Source organism: Rhagoletis pomonella, unplaced genomic scaffold, assembly GCF_013731165.1.
Source record: "Rhagoletis pomonella isolate Grant_MI unplaced genomic scaffold, Rhpom_1.0 Rhpom_scaffold_00008, whole genome shotgun sequence".
NCBI lineage: Eukaryota > Metazoa > Arthropoda > Insecta > Diptera > Tephritidae > Rhagoletis > Rhagoletis pomonella.
This window is the reverse complement of record NW_023458562.1, coordinates 24,986,585-25,006,335: the sequence shown is the minus strand read 5'-3', so window position 1 is coordinate 25,006,335 and position 19,751 is coordinate 24,986,585. Positions and strand designations below refer to the sequence as shown.

The 19,751-nt window shown below is 31.9% G+C and overlaps 2 protein-coding genes across 2 annotated transcripts; one reads left to right on the top strand and one right to left on the bottom strand.

Moving 5' to 3' along the window:
• The first annotated feature begins 178 nt into the window (after positions 1-178).
• Positions 179-5,056, top strand: LOC118744507 (parkin coregulated gene protein homolog). The gene is made up of 4 exons (XM_036477556.1): positions 179-711; positions 1,713-1,884; positions 2,436-2,585; positions 4,800-5,056. Exons 1-4 carry the CDS (start codon positions 283-285, stop codon positions 4,958-4,960), a joined length of 912 nt encoding a protein of 303 aa, XP_036333449.1. The 5' UTR covers positions 179-282; the 3' UTR covers positions 4,961-5,056.
• A 3-nt stretch (positions 5,057-5,059) lies between these two features.
• Positions 5,060-10,546, bottom strand: LOC118744509. The gene is made up of 5 exons (XM_036477558.1): positions 10,460-10,546; positions 10,113-10,295; positions 7,775-7,918; positions 7,352-7,487; positions 5,060-5,277 (listed from the first exon to the last, which is right to left on the bottom strand). Exons 2-5 carry the CDS (start codon positions 10,276-10,278, stop codon positions 5,193-5,195), a joined length of 531 nt encoding a protein of 176 aa, XP_036333451.1. The 5' UTR covers positions 10,279-10,295; positions 10,460-10,546; the 3' UTR covers positions 5,060-5,192.
• Between the last annotated feature and the right edge of the window lie 9,205 nt (positions 10,547-19,751).

The window sequence follows — 19,751 nt, the reverse complement described above, 5'->3', positions numbered from 1 at the left end:
TTTTTTATTTATCTGCCGCTAGTGTGTTAATTTAGTGACCAAAGTATTCTCTGCTACGCGTTCATTGTAGCAAGCACGGGCGTTACTCGCGCTGCTGTCAAAGCGACGCCAGCGCCAACGCAACGCCAAAGTTGTATGTGGACGGGCCTTTAGATTTAGTTTATTGTTTACTCTTCAAGGGAGCGCAAGTACAAGCACCCACCCGTTCGTTGAATTATTAAAAGAAATAGTTTTTTTTTTAATAATTAATTTCAGTGAACATACATAAGTGCTTTAAAAAGTATGGCTCATACGGCGCGTGCCCATAGTACATCAAAATCACATGAATGTTACGCTTTCAACAAACCATCTAAGCAACGTTCCAAATCTGCAAATCCACCAACGACACACTTTCTCGTAAATTTTTCTATACAACGAGCGCGTCATGTCCCACCATTTTCAGTGCAGTCGTTACAAAAAAATACCGTCGTTATGCATGGTCCGATAGAAGGACCGCCGGCACCGGCTAGCGCACGCGGCAAAGTAAATACAAATGTTAAGTGTAGTAAAAAGAAAGCGATTTCTACACTAGAACTAGATCTACGGGGGCATAGTGTTAATGGAAATGGTGGCCACAGACGTCCTACAACAACATTTCGCATGTATTTTGATCGTGGGGATCTGCCCATCAAAATGGAATATTTGTGTGGAGGAGATAAAATTGGTTGGACGGTGAGTTTAAAAAAGTGTTGGCAAATAAGTTAAATTGATTTGTAAATTCGAGTAAAATTTGCTAAAACTATTATCGACTATAGTAGCAGCGACGTAGGGGTTGAGGCTTAGAAAATCAGATATAAAAATTTGCTTTCTAAATTTAAGGACCACCCTAATGTACATACCGTACAGTACCCGTATTTATGGTCCGATTTGTTTCATATTTTAAATGGAAAGAAATAACTGCACAAAAAATTTAGCCGTTAGGTGGTGCGGACTCGTTTTGTTTTATTAACCACTAATGAAAGCTTGTCTTTAAAAATATTGTTTTTAAATTACTTGCTTTTAAGTAACAAAAGTGGTGCCTGCCAAAAGGTGGCCCCTGTTAGAAGAAAATTTGTTCTATTTATACCCTCTTTTACTAAAGATATGTTTGTACGTATTTGGCATCAAAATTCCAGGCATTTTTATAATAGCCATTTTATTTTGAATTCAATTTCCGTTGCATACAAAATACGCCACGTCACCATGACTGCCTCCTTTTTGATTGATGCATAATTTATTATAACGCATGCATATAGGCAGACATGAAATAAATAAATAATAATAATAATTTAGAACGACATTGTTGTCATATTTGCAGAAAAAAAGTAAGAAAATAATATTATAATTTGCTGCAGATTTATTGCTCATATGGGCGTATGATATACAAAAAAATACACACATACATTGGATGCAAAAAAAAAAAACAATTTAATTCTTTTCGCAGTTGAAAAGGGTACACAGCGCTCGAACGCGAGTGTTGCGAGTAATTGAAATTGAATTGAATATTCTTCTCTCCGCGTTTCTTGCATTTCTTGTTGCGTGCAAAGGCGTGCTTGGCATGCAGCACGAACGTAATCATTCAGTACAAAGTATTTTGAGTTCGTATCTTGTGACATTCTTATGTATGGCTATAGGCGATAACCATTTAGACAGATATATGTACATACTTAGTATATTACCGTTACCTTTTGTAGGTGGATATTGACAAACTCGACTACAGCCTCTACTTGCCACTCTTCTTCGATGGCCTTTCCGAGACTCAACACCCCTACAAAACGTATGCTCGTCAAGGTGTTTCCGATTTATTGGTTGCGGGTAGTGATAAAATTCATCCCGTGGTACCGCAATTAATATTGCCACTAAAAAGTAAGTGTATTGAAAAATATATACGTACATATATATAAATTAGTGATAAAAATATTTTTTTTTTCAGCGCCAAAAATAAGTCGCTTTTGATAAATATGTAATACATTTCGGTTGTTTCTGGAAGAACGTAATGAGTCAAAAATTGATTTAGTTCACGTTTATTAGTCAGGTTTTACTTCTAGAACAAGTAATTAATATAGTCGTTATATTTTATACAGAGGACAAAGCTATCACAAAGTCTTGATTTTATCAATAGGTTGTTTCGTTCAAAGAATGAAAATGAAAGCTTCTATGTAGTTGAAGCTTAGCATAGTGGAGAAGTGTAACATTACGAGAAAGACAATTTCCATCCTTATGAGGCACAGTCGGCAGATATTTTGCATTATTTACACAAAATAAAATAATAGTAATTCTTGCAGAAGTTTTTATTATTTTTATTAGATCGTTCTTCCAGCAAACGGTCCATGTTTAATTACATAAGTAGTATGTTTAATATAGCAGTATTTATTTAATACAAGCTTTTATTTATTTTTCTTATTTTCTTATAACAGACGCACTCAGCACACGCAATTTGGAGGATATGTGCACTACCCTGAAGATAATACAACAGCTTGTGATGTCTTCGGATATGGTTGGACCGGCTTTGGTGCCATTTTATCGACAATTATTGCCAATGTTTAATGCTTATAAGGTGAAAAATGGTGAGTGAAAGAACCCCTCAAGGCCAAAAGAAAAATACTAGACCGTCCCTATGAACGAAACAGTGTGGCATATTAGATCAAATGATCAGGTTATCTATGCAAAATAGAACATTACCATTTTGCTTTTTAGATCGACTAGTTAGTGGTAGTCTGTAAATTAATTAAAAAATTTACATCAAACAAAAAATCTGCCATTGAGCTAATGGTTTGCTAAATACAGTTAAAATGTAAAACAAAAAAAAATCAGTTGATGCGTATGGCTCAAATATTTTAAAGAAGTATTTTGTGGAAACTTTCACCACACACCATTTTTGATAAATTTCGCTGAAAAGCAGGATGTTGCATGGATATGTATGTATTTAGTTTAATGCATCGAATTTTCAATCATGAAAGCCAATTACATTTTACTTATTTTTTTTTAACTCATCAAAACTAATACCGATGGACTTGTTTACGAAAAACTATGACATATGATTAAAAAAATATTTTTTAATCGCTTTCAAACGCATCATCGTCTATCAGTTTGGCCATTTTTAGCGTAGTAACAACAACAGGGCATCAGGCTAACTGTAAAGCAATTGCAGATAATGCATTCTGTTTACATAAATACATACATTAGTAGATGGGTGCGTATATAGTACATACTTATGTACATATGTACAAACGTACATACTAACATATATGTATGTCTAGAGACTAACCTTGTACCAATAATGCAGTAAACAAATGCGTCCGCTGTAACTAAGCAAATTGAAATATAAACAAATTAAAAATTTAAATACTCTGATAAGCGAGATGACTTACTGAACCATTGTTATCAGTAAATGCAGTTGTAGCTGATAAACTCCTTTCAAATAAGCTGCCCCAAAATAAAAACTAATAAGTAGTCTTCTGTTGATGAAGAGTTATTTTAAAATAAATCATTATTATACTTATAAAGTTTTTAATATACTATGGGCAAACAGATCTTGTTGGACTATATTCGCGTCTATATATCGTCACTGAAATGCAAAAGGTCGTAACTTATAAAAAATTAAAAATTCACTCTTACACATCGCGTTATAAAAAAAAAAAAAATATTGGTCAGGACTTTTCCCATTTCAGTGGCGGTGTTGTTTCGTCACCTTGCATTTTGGGTGACGATATGTAATAATATTCTGAACGTTTTTAAGTTTAATAGTCGTTAAATTAGTACAAAATGAGCTTAAAATCGAGACCTTTGTGGCATTGATGCTACGTTATATTCATATATTTAGTTACGTTTCATTACATCGTCAGCAGATAAGAGCAATATTTTTGGAATTACCAATATTGATTGAGAAGGAGGACAGAAGTTCTAATCCAACTTAGTAGATATATGTATATACGTATTTTATCGAAAGATTTTTTTTTATTGCGGCGTATTCTTGTTTTCGAGCGAATCGAAAATTATAAAATTTTTCGATCATTTTCTATACAAAAATTTCAATTTTTCGGTTCGTACGAAAACATGAATATGTCCCGCTGTGTCGTTTGAAATCAGTGCAAGAAAAGTTTTAGTTGAAACAAATTGTTGCCAGGTTCGAAAAAAGTTTAAGAAAGGACTTGAGTGTCGCTCAACTTCATATACAAATCTATCAGCGTTCTGAATTTTGTAATTTATGAAATGTGTACTCGAACATTTAAAGTTGGCTGAAAAAAATATATACCTACACACATATGTTGTGTATGATTTTTCGTCTATATTTTTTATTACTACGAGTATAATGATAGTGGTACAACTTTGTTAGTTATACTGGTGCAATCAATTTTAATTTTCTACATCGGCTGGTTAAGTTTTTAATAATTTTGGAATACCTTAGATTAGTCGAAATCTGAAATTATTACAACATACACATCGTAATGCCCTAGCTCATTTTGTTTCGAAATTCAGATATCAGATATATTTAATTAAAAACAGTCATATGGCTAATATATATAGTATAGTGTGGTGTTAGACAGCTTTATTCAATCGAATATCTTCCGGCTATGGATTCAATGGTATTTCTCAGAAGACATTAATACATATACGAATGCACAGTGTTTTTAAACCTTTTTAGTATCAAGCTGAAAAGTGTGATTGTGTGAGTGCGAATGACAATTGCTGCATTGGATCTTAAAAGTTAACCTTTATATCAATTTGTAGTCATTATAAAAGTATAATGTACGTAAATTAAATTTTTCTCCTGTTTCCAGTCAATTGTGGTGACGAAATTGACTACGCCCAGCGCACCAATATGAATTTAGGCGATCTTATCGATGAAACACTGCAAGTACTGGAATTGCATGGCGGCGAAGATGCTTTCATCAACATCAAATATATGGTGCCTACGTACGAGTCATGTTATTTAAATTAATTTATGTTTGCTACTCATAAGTTTGTATTACAAAAGTATTAAAAAACATTAGATAATTTCAACTTTCGTGCAATAAAAAAACGTATTACGAAGATACGATTTTCTTTTTTATTTAAAAATTTGATTCTTTTATTTCTTCCTCATAAATCCATTTGTATGTATGTACATTGGTATTCATAAAAGCTTTTCACTCATTCGAGTAATTATAAAAATTTATATTTCTACAATTTCTTTATTTCTCACGTAAGTCCCATTCCTTGCCGGAACGAAGAGCCATTGCTAAATCTTCAGCAATGGCATAGGATGCAACAGCAATGCTGAAAAAAAGAGAAAACAAGTTTTATATAGAAAAAATACTAAAATATTTTGAAATTAGCTTTTATAAAAAAGGGCGGCCTTTATAATTTAGCCCAAAGTTTATTTAAGATTTGTTTCGCTTTCTAAAACGATCGTTTCATAAGTTTTGCTTCCTGTAATAAATCCCATTATAGGGTTACAGAGTAGTCAAAACTGTATTAACTTAATTTTTCCTGATCAATTAGTTGAACCAGAACTATCTTTTACTTGATAAGTAGCGATTTTAAGCGCTTAAAATACGCACGTTAAAATAAGAAATATGCAGGAATAATAAAACAAAAAATATCCTTTGAAAAAATAAATAGCTCAATTTTTCTTGTGTAAAAATCTATGGAATTTTGTTCAAAAATGCACAAAAACTCCGGTAAAAGTAAAATATTACGCATTCAGTGCCTATTCACTTACATATGTATAGAAATAAAAACGAGAATTTAACTTAAATATTTTTGTTGCAATAAATAACAAAATATTCGGATAAATTTTCAGAAAGAAATTATTGCCTGTTACGCGGAATATATTTTTAAATATGGAAAAGGCTCGAACTTAAGGGCAGAAATTTCAGTCACTGTATATTTTTCAATCGGATGAATTGAATTACCGGATTTAAATTGACCTACAATATTTTTTATTACTACAAAGCTCTGTTTTTTGCTAAAAAACTGATTTTACCTTAAACATTTACTTTTTACTGATTTTACCTTAAACATTTACAGCGTTTACGTTTTCTTCAGCTCTCTTAACAATTTCTATCAGGCAGGTTCTGTAATTCGCTTCTGAGTTAATTTCAGCCAAAACCACTTTGAATTCATATTGCAAGGGGTTGAAATTACCTCGGAAGGGAATTGCAGAACCAGCCTGTATATGTGCCGATAAAATCAATGCTGTTGTTTCTAGTAGAAAAAAATTATATTCAAATAATAAGCACAAATCCACATTGTTTCGAAGTAGTTCAATATTTTATGGGTAGCGCCGCATAAGTGCTAGAAATGTTGTCCTTAGAAATTCCTCAAAAGTAGGGTTACCAGACGTCCTCCTTTAGGAGAACGTGTCCTCCTTTTTGCCGAAAAACTAAATGTCGTCCTTTATGACTGAAATGTTCTCCTTTTTTGAATTTTGTATTTTTCGCATAATACTTCTACCGTTAATTTTTTTTATTGTAAATTTTAGCAGTGTTTTCTTAACTTAATCAGCTGACCACAAGAGTATACATATGTACATATTTTTTATTCAAAACGTTTTTATCAAAATATATTGTTGCTCAGGCGTCGTCCTTTTCAATCTTACTTGGAGTAAATGTCCTCTGTTTTTGTTTCACTTGTCCTACCATCCATGTCTGTCCGTCTGGTAACCCTACTCAAAAGCTGTTTACGCAGGTAACTATTGAAGGAAAAAGTGGAGATTTTATCTCGATGCAACATCCAATGGATCCAAATGCAGCATTTATATGGAAAATATTTGTCTTTTCAGATTTCAATTCCTTCAGAACAGAAAGCCATGCACTTATTAGACGTCTTAGAAATAATATGATAACAAAAAACATGTCGAAACCGTCAGGTAAGTGTGATGCTTGCCATCAAATTTTTCGCTAGCCCTACGGGCTCGGCAATTTTTATTCACCTCATAGTTGTCAAAAATGTACCATCCAGAGTAGTTTTCTATCAATTGGCAGAGGCCCTATAATTTAAATTTGTTTTTTTTTTTTTGAATATGCACTATTTTTGCAATAAGAATTTCATTTTATGCTTTTTGTGATTAAGTATAAGAAAAAAAACATGCTCGAGCATATTTTTTTTGTTGCCCTATTAATAAGAAACTGGTGAGCCACTGCTAAATTATAAATCATAAAAAGTTGAGCACTCAACTTTGGCTTTGGCAAACTAATTTACAACTATTTTTTCGTTAAAAAACGCAGGGCAGTTCTAAAAACGCGATTGTACACCTATTTGAAATAAGGTAATGGAATATATTCAAATATTTCTGAAAAATATGCCACCTATGGCCTTTTCTCCCATGATAATGGCGTTATACACTTACTGCTGTTGCATCATATAATCTTTCTTCGAAGATTCGTATTCGTTGCCTTTTATATTATGAGGAGAGTAACGATTGTAGAAACCCCAAATGGAATTCATCAACTTGTCATTATATTTTGCCGGTGTATATTCAGTCACTGTAAGCGAATGAAAAAAAGAAATATGTTTATTAGATTCATTGTCCGCATCTAATAGTAGTTCATTTCCATCAAGTTTTAACTGCAATTTAAAACTCTAAGCAGTTAGTCGCTCATTTGAGGTACAAGCAAACGAAAGGAAAAAAGCAAAAATTAAGAACTAAGCCTTGCCGATCACATTTTGTTAAAATTATTGTAACTTATCTAAGTTTTTAACTGCAGTTAAACGTGTGGAAATGAGCTATTATACTCGTATTTGTTTGCATGAAAAACAGCTTTCAACTTACATTTCTTATTGGTGTTCATATTTTTGGGTTCACCTTTATCACTACCGCTCTTCATGCGTGCAACCAATAGATCTCGATCACGTAATTCTCGCAATTTGCATGCAGCAAATGCTCCTTGCGGCAAAGCGGCCATTTTTTTGCAGTCTGTAAGAGATAGGAAATAATTGAATGAGTGTAAAGAAAAATGAATATGAAAATGAAATGAATAGAGGTCATTCATTGACTGTCTGTATCAAGAATTTCCTTGAAAATAGGCTTTGGTGATTTGTATTTCGTATATGGCGATAACACCGAGGAGTCAGTATGTGTGTGCATTTTTATAACGTGTTTCCACGTACAGTTCGCTGTTAGCTTATATCGTTTTGTATCAACGACTGATAAATTTATACTTCTTCTGTTCATTAAAAAGTATTTGTTTTTTCGTATAAATGCAGTAATTTTGAAAAACAGCTGTATCAATTTTTGTAATCCTAAAAACGTATATTACTGCAAAAAAAAAAACATAAGGCCCTATCGCGAATTTCACATGAACAAATATTCCTAAAAAATTTAAAGAAAAAAACAATATTTGCCAATTTGTTTTTGTTTTGCAAGTTAAATTATGGGAACAATTTATTCACATAAAATTGGCGATAGGGCTGATAGACACGAGCGTTACATATACGCCATGTAAAGTTTCACAACTATTGACTGGTTTACGACAAAAATCCTACGTATTATAATAAGGATAATTCAAGCAAAAATTTTTTCTAAAAATTCTGATTGAAAAGCTTGAAATTTTGAGGAAACTTTGTCGAATTTTCTTAATTTTTGTACAGTTTTAAGCCTGACTTATGTATATGTGATAATACATACTATGACTTCAAATTAATTTAAGGGCGTGCGTTATATATATTTTTTTCGTTTTTCTTTTATTGAAATAAATAATAATTTTAAGTCTAATGCAAAATCTAGAATTTTGAAAATGAATATGCACTAGACCTAATGCAAAACAAACCAACAAACAAAGTTATGTTTTCGTATTCTCTAAGAAAAAACTAGAGAGAAACATGCAAGAAAGTACGCAAAGTTACAAGTCTTATGAACAGCTGATTGATTTGTTATTTTCCGAAACAATTTCCTAACAAAAATATTATTTCCGATGTTATCTTATTACATTAAACGAGGAATTCTTGTATATATATATATATATATATATATATATCCATAGGGTTCTCGGAAACGGCTCTAACGATTTTGATGAAATTTTGTACACAAATAATGTTTTGGATTTTAAGGTTATCTGAATAGGCACTATCTCCGAGAAGACTCGTATAAGGTTGCCACCTATTCGAAATTAGTTACAAATTAACTAAAACATCATAATATGGGTATTAAATGGAAGGTATTTTAAAGATCCCCAATTCCAAAATATTTTTAATAGGGTTGCCTCCTATTTTGAACCGCATACTTATTTAACTTTTTTTTAGAAAAAAAGGTAAGATATTACTGTTCACGGGTACCAACAGCAGGTTCTTAAACAATCCTTCCCCTATATACAAAATGTTATCCCTTAGGATAATAGTGTAAGGTTGCCAACTATTTTTGATTCTAGACAATTTATCTAAAACATCGCAATATGGAAATCAAATGAAAGGTATTGTTGAGAACTTTGGCCATAAATTTTTTCCATTAGGGTTGCCACCCTTCTACATATGTAATACAAATTTTTATTTTGTTAATTTTAATCGGCATTTTTTATGTATACACAGTATGTACATATACGCTCAAGATATGTACCATTAATTCCAGCTATTTCAGAATAGGGTTGCCACCTAAATTTTGGAGTAAGAAGAATCCAAATTTTTCTTTTTTTCCAAAGTATTTTTTTAAAGCTATCCAAATCTTGAAAGCTCGGTCAACCTGGTACTTATATATTTAAATAGTGTTTTTTTTGTCAATTTGAACTATAAAATCCCCAGAAATAAGTCTTTTATCAGTGTGAATTGCACCCAACACGCCATCAGCTGTTTTTCTTACTGGCAAATAGTTACCATTAAAAATTTATTCAGTAAAACTTGCGCAAGTTCAGCTGTCATTTTTTGCTCTCCCAATTTACTCTCTTTTGCTAGTTTCTTGCAAGTTTTGGCGCACGAAAACGCCAGCCAGTAAACATCCAGTAAAAAGTATATTGCTTTTTACTAAAATCCAGTGAAATGATTACTGGTTTTTAATGCATAGTATTTACAAAAACACAACTATTACTTAATTTCTACTTTTTATTTATACAACAAACATTATTTATTTATTATTATGCTTCAACACAAAAATTAAAATTAACACATAAGTATGTATGTACCTTCACAATTTTTTACTAGTAGATCACAAATTATGCCTTTATCAGCAATATTAAAGTCGTTATGTACTGTAAAGTCACTTTTCAATAGATCTTTTAAGCAATTTCGCCTGTTTGGTAAATTTGGCAGAATTTGGTTGGATTGTTCGTTACTTTTTATAATCACCATTCAAATGTTTTTTCAATCTACAACAATAACAACAAAGTATTGTCTTTTAATGCACAGTATTAATTTTTTTTGATTGAAATTAAATTCACTAACTAATTATTCGTTTTATTTTTTTTCTCGTTATTAATATATCAACACTTTTGCACTAAATATAATAAATTTGACAAATGACCGGTTATACATTTGTATGCACTTAAAGCAAATACTTTAGAAAGCAGAAAGAATGCGTTCAACTCGCAAGATGTTCGAAACTGAACTGGTTTTGTTGGCAACATGCGGCTGAGATTTATAAGTGCACTACATATTGAGCATATGCTTCAATTGGACGTTCGAAAGCGTAAATGACGCAAAAAGTATACATACATATATGTACATTGGGGTATTTATTATATCTTAAAAGAATCCTGCCAAAATGTTTCGAAAAAAGGTTCCTCTAAAAATAGGGTTTTTCATATATAAAATTATTTATATTTTTTGTTTTTTTTTCATCGCCCCAGTTTATCATCTGTATAAAAACGGTACAAAAATTTTAGCAACCGAATCAAAATAAACAGATTTTTGGACATATTTTCAAATCGGCCCAGCTCGCGTTAATCTTAATATTTTTCCGAGTTAATTTTACAGAAACCTTAAAATATAATAAATTTTATAATTCTGATGGGAAAACAATACCGATTTTTTATGGAGAATGATGCACCCTAATGAACATACATACATACATCTATGTATGACAGAGATAAGAGTAGCCGACTAGGGGCGGAATGTCGAAGCTACAGTAGTCGCTGGAGGCTGTTGGAGAGCACTAAGAGTGTAATCTACTAAATTCGAAATTATTCCTATGTTTAAACATCTGTGTATGTATGTACATACATATATACGGATATAGTATTTATTAATAACATAAGCCGCGACTTCTTATCTATAGAGTACAGAGTTGATTACTTCGTTTTGCACTTTAAAATTGGAAATAAGTATGTATAATAAGTCATTAACTCATTTTGATACGCGTGAATGATGGGTTCCTTTCTATTTTAGTAGCCATAAGGAATGTGTCGAGGATCACATATTGTTCACAGATCTATAAATACTTTCTCAATTTAGTATTCTGTAGCTATCTTATGAATACACTTTTGGTATAAAATATTTCGTATTGTTTGAAAAAAATCGCTTGTGTGGTGTATTTGGCTCTTAAGTAAAAATGTAGAATGCATTTTTTATTTCGCCTTGGATAATCAGCCAAATTCTGAATACTCCCAGAAAGTTTGTTCTCCGGGAATTTGAAGAAATCCTCCAATAATTAACTCCCAGGGAGTAGAATTTTTTCCGAAAATTTGGGACGAGGAAATTCGAACTTTGAAAAAGCTGTTTGAGGCTTTTTTGGCAGCTCAACTCCGCCACTTAATATAAAAAATCTTCAGGGAATTTTTATTCATGATAGAAAGAAAGGGAAAAGAGAGAAAACTCCCAGGGAGTTTCTGTTCAGAATCGGCCTGAATACTTATACTCTTTAAAACAAAATAGAAGTGATAATAAAGTAATCCGTTAAATAACAGAATTCACTATCAGCTCCGATAGCTTATAGCTATCGAACAAAAATAATTTTCCAACAGCAGCTAGTATTTAAAATGCTGCTTAATAATTTACAGAAAGAAAAAAATGTTTTCGAAATCCAAACAAAGCCCTATCACCGGACTTAATGGGTTAAATGAACCTGAACAAAAAATTTGGAAAAAAATTTAAGAAAACGCCAATTTATGAACTCGTTTTTAAACTGTATTTGCTTTGAAGTGAAGTTGATTGCAAACGGCGCATGATTTTACATGCGAAAAGTCAGAAGAACATGAATTATTGAACAAAAATAAAAAATATAAATAAAGAAATGAAACAAAAATTTAATAGATTATGCCAAGATGTTTACTGAGTCTAGCGCTCAGCTCTTATCAGTGGTAGTACATAAAATTGTATGTACATATGTACGTATGTTTATACTCCTGCATACATATGTACATAAATATGTCTGTCTAAACAAAGTAAAATATAACATATAAATAATATTTTATTTATTAAATATACAGTCAACGTCAAAAATATGAATACCCTGATGTTTTGACGATTTTCTTTATATTTTCCATACCATTTTTTTATTCTTTTATAAAAATATAGTTAATTCTACAACAAAAACAGCAGAATCAAATTTTTCAAATTCATATAGAACTCGGGAAAATTCAAGAAATACCAAAAAATTTCATAAAAATTTTAAACTTCTCAATTCGTTTTCTTAAAAAAATTTTGAGCATGCAGTTTTTTAGCACATTAAATTTTGATTGATTGATTGATTTTTTAGATTTTTGTTTTTTGTCTAGGAGGTTTTGTATTTTCTTCCATATAACGCATGAACAAGATCAATTTTTATAAAATGCGCAACATCCTCGACAAAAAAATCTCAAAAATCAATGGTAATTTTTCGAGACTTGAAACTTGCACCTTATTATACTAAAATTTAATGGGCTACAAAACTGCATACCCAAAAATTAAAATTTTGATGACATTTTTTTTATTTCTTGAATTTTCCCCGAGTTCTATATGAAATTGAAAAAATTGATTCTGCTGTTTTTTGCTGCTGCAGACAAGCATATGCAGATATACTCTTGCGGTCAGCTGAATAAGTTAGATGACATTTTGACCAGTTTGGCTATTTTTCTCTTGTTTATTTATTGTTTATAATTTTTTTTTGTGCTTTTTCTTCCATATGAAGTATGCGCGACAATTGCTTTTATATGGAAGAAAATACCTATTACCTTCATCAAAAATAAAATCAACGCAATTTTTTAGAATTTTGAAATTTGCACTTTATCCTACTGAAATTTTATGGGCTCCACAGCTGCATACCTAAAGTTTTTCTAAAAATTCTGAGTAAAATATGTTTGTGCGAAATTGGTAATTTTTTTTTTAAATTAAAATTTTTAAAATGTTCGTACAAAGTTTGAAATGTACATTTATACGGTACATGTAATATAATGAACTAGACTTTTATAAAAAAATAATAAAGATTAAATAAGGAAAAAAATAGCCAAAACGTCACTTCACCTAATCAGCTGACCGCAAGTGTATGTATATTTGCATGTAAACGGCTAAGTAAATTAAGTAATTAGTCTATGCATGCGAAATAAATTAGACTTGAAACAAATTATGCTAAATCCAAGGGGGCCGGATTAGCAGAATTTTAATGAAAACTGCGTTCTAACTTTATATTTGCGTTTAAAAATAAATTTACATATCTGGAAAGTAATCACAAAGTAATCGTGTAAAGTTTAGAATGCTGTTTAGAAAAGATTTAAATTTGCTAGACTTGGAGTTTGTTTTGATTTGGTTCTTAATGTTGTATTTTTGGACAAAAAAATACTTTTTTCCAAATTGATGCCATGTTATCAGTTATTAAAAATGCATAACTCTTGCACATACGTACATGTGTTTGTATATTTACAAGTGCATACATAAACACAGTATTTCATTTAGAAATGCATAGCTTTTTTGGTTGGATAAGATTCGAAACAAAAAAAAAAAACTTGTTTTGACTAACTAATTTGAAAATTTATTTATTCTTCCAAATTTAACTTACACTAACAAAAGAACTGGTATTACAACATATGTACGTATAATGTGTTGTTAACAAAATCTATTAAAAACAGAGCAGAGAGATTTTATAGACACATTTCATCAGACATTTTATAAACATATAATCTTCGAAACACAAAACCAATGTAAATGAAAGAACACAGTCATATTGCATCATCCATTTTTGAAGGATAAGTGAACATTTCGTTGAACATTGAAAAAAAAAAATATTTAAGTATGTACATAAGCTGTAAATTATATTCCGTTATCTTTATTCACAAAGGCCCTAACCAACACTTTTTTCGAAACTGCGTTTTTAGGGGCCTTCCTGAGGGTCAAGAGGCCTTCCACTCTATATTCACTTCTCCTTTCTATTTTTCTATGTTTAAAAAATGTTTATTATTTTTCATGAAAATATAGCTTACTATCTAAACAAAACCCTGTAAGTTCAAATTTCAAACTGTTAAATCGGATTTTATAGAACTTTTTTGGGAATGCATTTCTTAAATTTTAGTATAATAAAAGACTAATCAATGTTTTTTGGCAATTTTTTATTAACGCATTTTCTTCCATACAAAATATGTTCGATTTTTTTTTTTATGGAGAGAATCAGCAACACCTTCCTCAAAAAGTTGTTAAAAATCAACGGTAAGTCCTAGCTACTTAAAATTCGCACTTCGTTACAATAAAATTTGAACTTCGTTACAACAAAGCTGCATACTCAGAATGTTTCTAGAAAATCGAATTAAAAAGCTGTCGAATTTGCTAATTTTTGTACAAAGTTTGAAATTTTTACTTACTTGGTTTTTGTTGGATAACGAAGCTATACTTTCATAAAAAAGTAATAAACATTAAATAAACACAAGGAAAATAGCCAAAGAATGCTAAAAAGTCTCTTTCATATTTATATTTTCGTCGCTGTTTGTATAGTTACGATTATTAGTTGCGTTCGCGTAGCTGTTAATTGTTCATGTTTAACCAAAACTTTCAGGTTTTTGCGTTCGCATACGCAAAAAACTTGCAAAATAGGGGAAATTGAGAGAGCAAAGTGACATTTCATTTTGAGGGGAAGCTGCTGGTTTCTGCTGGAAAAATTTTTGCCAACACCAATTTGCCAACAGGAAAACAGCTGATCAAAAACAGCTGGTTTGAATTTACGCAAATCACAAATTTGAATTTGATGGTCTGGAAGTTAAAAATGACAAAATGCGACTAATTAAACTTGTAAGTAAGTAGTTATTTGTTTAATCAATAAACTGTGTCAGGATACCACTTTGTAATGAGTTTTCGTACGTTTTAAATTTTACACTTTTGAATGTAAACAAAAATTATATCAGCTGATCGTCTAACCTGCAAGTTTCTGCAAATTTTCTGTTCGCGTACCGTTTCGGATATTTTTCTTTTGTGAGAGAACTGGTGACATTTCGCCGGAATTTTGCTGTTGGTTGGTTTTTACTGGAGATTTTAGACGAACGCACCTATTCTTGCATTAATCGCTGAATTTCGGGTTCGTTTCACTTTTACATTGAATAAGAAAAAGACTATAGAACGAAGTATTGCAATGCTATGTATAAGCGATATACTATTTTTATATTTATGTATGTACACAATCAAGTGAATAGATTCTTGGATTATTATTGTTTTTTTTTAGTTATTTGTTTATGTTTTTGATTTGCTATTATTAAAATGTATTAACAGCATTTGTTCTTGAATGAATTTATATTTAGGTAGTTTTTTTTAAGCAATCGGCATCGGCCGATTCTTTGCCCTACAGCCGATTAATCGGCATCGGCCGATTCTTTGCCTTCCAGCCGATTAATCGGCATCGGCTGAGGGAATCGGTCGTACTATTATAACGGTGCTGTACAAGTTTTAGCTGGGAATAATTTTTCCCACGAGCTGTTTGCTTACGTTTTTGTTTTTCCCCTCAGGAGTAATTCGCTTTACAAGATATTGCAACCAAATTTTGAATGTAGTGAAACACAAAATAGTTACACTCCCCAATGCATAAATTTCTTGGTAGTTTATCAAGATAATTATTTGTTAAGCAGTGTTGTTATATTTTGCCTAGGTCGCCTTAATGAAATTATTGAAAATAATTATGTTTTAAACAGTGGCCGAAAGTAACTGTTATTGATTCAAAATTTAATCTAAAAAACATTGCTAGTGAAGCATTGAGAACAAATGATGGTTTCAAAGCATAATAATTTAAACAATATTTTGCTGTATAACGTATAACTGTTACGGTCCCTGGTTTTAAATCATCTTTTATTCATTAACGTCGTCTACTCCCTATTAGGGATGTCCAAAACACGCGATCTTACGTCCAAAAATAGAAAGTAAATGGGCCTGATTTTTGAAATCTTTATCGTTACAGGGTTAAAGATGTTAATAAAGTTGGCAACCATGGTGTCCTTTTTTGCGGCGAATTTAGTACAACAGATGTCACTAGTCTGCTTATCCACATTTTTCAAGAGTTGTTTCAAAGACCTATATTTAAAAATAGTGTTTCAAAATATCTGGAAAGTGTATTTGTGAAAGAAGACTTAAAAAATATTGCTGCAAACAACACATTATTTAAGGAAAGTTCTCACAGTAGCTTAAGGTTTTAAATGCTCTTCCCTTGATTTTGCTTTTTCGTTCACTTGAAAACGACGAGTGGCCGTAGAACATCAAGGCGCATCAATTACAGGTGATAGCGATAAAAGCTATGCTTCTTCTTATGAGCACGCTTGTGTCAAATTATCGTCTGTTTTGCTATATTTACATATCCGCGTACACATACACATATACGTATATATATACCCTGCAAACAAATGCTCCCGAAATCTTTAAGAGTGTCGGAAATTTGTTACGATTCTTTTAGAAATCTGTAAAGAAAAACATATGAGGCGATTGACAAGAACTATTAAAGAAATTTCTGTACGATTTCTTAAAGAAAATTCTTAAAAAAATTGTGAAACCTTTCAGAATTCTATGAAATCCTGGTATGCAGGGTATACATATACACACGAATATGAATAGATAAAAAAGATGGTGATGACACAAGGAGTTCATACCAACGGTAAATGTTGTTTTTGTACGATTGCTACAACCTGTAGTTGTTGAATCATGTAGAACATTCGCTAATTTCACTTTTGTTTTGGTTCTACTTGTGTAAGCGTTGCCATCTCGTAAATTTTTTGTCAAAAAAAACGTTACAGTGGGCGGTAAACAAAATAATCAGGATAAATTCATTATAGTTAATAACTTGTATGCAATCTCTGTATGCATTGGCCCGTAGTCATAGTCAAAATAAAGTCGACTTTAAAGTTAGTTGCAGCTTTTTGACATAATTTTCAATGGGATATCTGTCAAAAAAGCTGCAACTAACTTTAAAGTCGACTTTATTTTGATTATGACTACGGGCCGTTATGTTTTAACCATGGCAACTCCGAACGGCGATTGTATTTTTATGAGGAGCTGTTTTTCATGGCAGAAATACACTCGGAGTTTTGCCTTTGCCTGCCGAAGGGCGACCGCTGTTAAGACAAAACCTTTTTTCTAAATTTTTTGCGATGTTGCTTTGACCAGGGCTTGAATACAGACGCTGCGGAGTGGAAGCGCGCACTGCTAACCACTACACCATAGCGGCCGCCACCGAGTTCAGTTCATATTAATGAAAATGAATCACGTAAAATGAGATCACTATCGATAAAATGGAAGTCCTCTATAGCAACTTTTAATTTCAACTCATGAAATTTACATACATTTTTTTTATTTTCAACCACCAAATTGCTCAATTACTCCTATTTCTGAGGGATCGCCATTAGGTAAATTCCATTTCCAAAGATTTTTTCGAAATAAGTAGCGATGAGGGATATTTCACCCTCCAGTGATAAAATATAAGTCACCATAACGCACAACACTAATATTAGGAGTGTTCGTTATGCAACTGCCAGTCATGATTCAATAATACAAGGTTCGATAAACTGACAGTCGTCTCTCTCGCACCGCTCCCTTAGCAATGGCACCGTGTTGCTTCTTTGCACATTTACATGGAAACAGTGTAGCTTTGTGTGATATAGAAGTATGAGCGTTTGTGCAATATGTTTATTTGTATATGCATATGAAGCATATTTAACTGATGAAGACATAAACTGTTTTTAAATGGGATGTTTACATCAATCTCATAGTAGTCTTATTTTAATTTTGAGTCATTTTGCATTTTTTATACAGCTAAATAGCACATAAATTACGTAATTTACATAGATACATCAATATTACGTTCAAAATTTCGTTTAAAATGCCAGATTTCCTGCAAAAACATTAGAATTTACAAAAGGAATTTCACTACTAATTGCCTACTTTGCGTACTTTTCTACTACCATTTTCGCACCAAGAGATTTCATTCCTCCCCTTTTCTCCGTCCTTCGTAAATGCAACCTTTTGTAAGGGAGTGTCAAACCGCAGCTGTCAATAATTATCTAACCTTGTATTATTGAATCATGACTGCCAGTAAGAATTAGCCAGTAACAAAATTCAGAGAACAAGGTACCTTACTCTCCCAAAGAGAGAAACTTTCGAGCATAATAAATTTTTTAAATTATTTCGGGTGACAACAAAGAACGTAAATCTTTAAGAGGAGACAACTTGTTATAATTGTAGCGAGTGTAAACATCAGGAGCGTGCCCTCTCTTTTCATCCAATCACAAAACGTATTTGGGCAAAAGAGAAAGCACGCTCCTGATGTTCCCACTCGTTACAATTATAACGTGCTGTCTCTTCTTATAGATTAACGTTCTTTGGTGACAACCAAAACAGGACCTATAAGTATATTTCTTCTTATTCTGACTTTCTTCAACATACGCTTCAATTTCATTGTGGAAGTCACTGTCGGATTTCCTATATCGACAGTGGTGTCGAGTGCGTTCCGATTACGAATACAGCTTTTTCAGCCGAGTACCTTTCAAATATTTGAAATTAATTAAATTAATTGAATAAACGAATATTTACATATTTCTTTCATTAGTAAATCGCTCTCTCCTTGCAAGTTTTACTGGGTTTTTGACTAAACGAACACGATTTGGTAACAAACAATTGGTACCAACTTGTACAAATTTTTTGCATAGCGAACACTCCTATTATTGTTCACAATCACGTTTACATTCAAAATTACAATTCATAATTTCGTTTTGTGGCAAATACGGAATATATGTAGGTGTACCCATTAACTTAAATGTAAACGGATTAAAAATCAAAGTGCTAGAAAAGATTTGAGCGTTTGGTACAAAAAGTATTTTTGGTGTAGAAATTGTACTTAAATTCGGCAAATTTACTTTTTAAAATTAATTGAATATAAAAAGGACTAATGTACTTATAATATCAACACTGGTACATACTCGATACTTTTCGTTCGATACAAAGTAATTTTGGCATCGATACTTTTGAACCAAGTACTGAGTAGGTATTGCAACAGTACTCGTATCGAAACCCGATACCAAGTTAAATTTTGCTCAGAGTTTTTTTCCTCTGCTTTTATGCCTAATATTAGTAACCCTGTGCTTTTTGCCAACTGAGTGCCAGTTTACACCATGAACCAGAAATACAAGACCACGTAAGAATGCGACGTTGTATTTGTAAAGGGGTTCTTACGTGTGGCCTCCGCACACTGGACTGCTCAGTCCGTCTAAAACCGGTTTTGTGTGGATAAGAGGGGGAAGAGAGTTCGAGTTTACCTCGTTCATTTCATGTTTTCTTTCAGTTTTTGTACCAAAATTGTCATCATGGCCAATGTCATATACTAGTAAAGCGCAAAATGAACACCCCCGACGACACATTACGTTGTTAGTTGCAAAATAACGTGCAGCCGAAGTTAT

Coding starts and splice junctions, on each gene's coding strand:
- LOC118744509 (XM_036477558.1), bottom strand. CDS start 10,278: ATGGTGATTATAAAAAGTAACGAACAATCCAACCAAATTCTGCCAAAT. Junction 7,919..10,112: donor ACTAGTAAAAAATTGTGAAG/GTACATACATAC, acceptor TATCTCTTACAG/ACTGCAAAAAAATGGCCGCT. Junction 7,488..7,774: donor TATGAACACCAATAAGAAAT/GTAAGTTGAAAG, acceptor ATTCGCTTACAG/TGACTGAATATACACCGGCA.
- LOC118744507 (XM_036477556.1), top strand. CDS start 283: ATGGCTCATACGGCGCGTGCCCATAGTACATCAAAATCACATGAATGT. Junction 712..1,712: donor GAGATAAAATTGGTTGGACG/GTGAGTTTAAAA, acceptor TACCTTTTGTAG/GTGGATATTGACAAACTCGA. Junction 2,586..4,799: donor TGCTTATAAGGTGAAAAATG/GTGAGTGAAAGA, acceptor TCCTGTTTCCAG/TCAATTGTGGTGACGAAATT.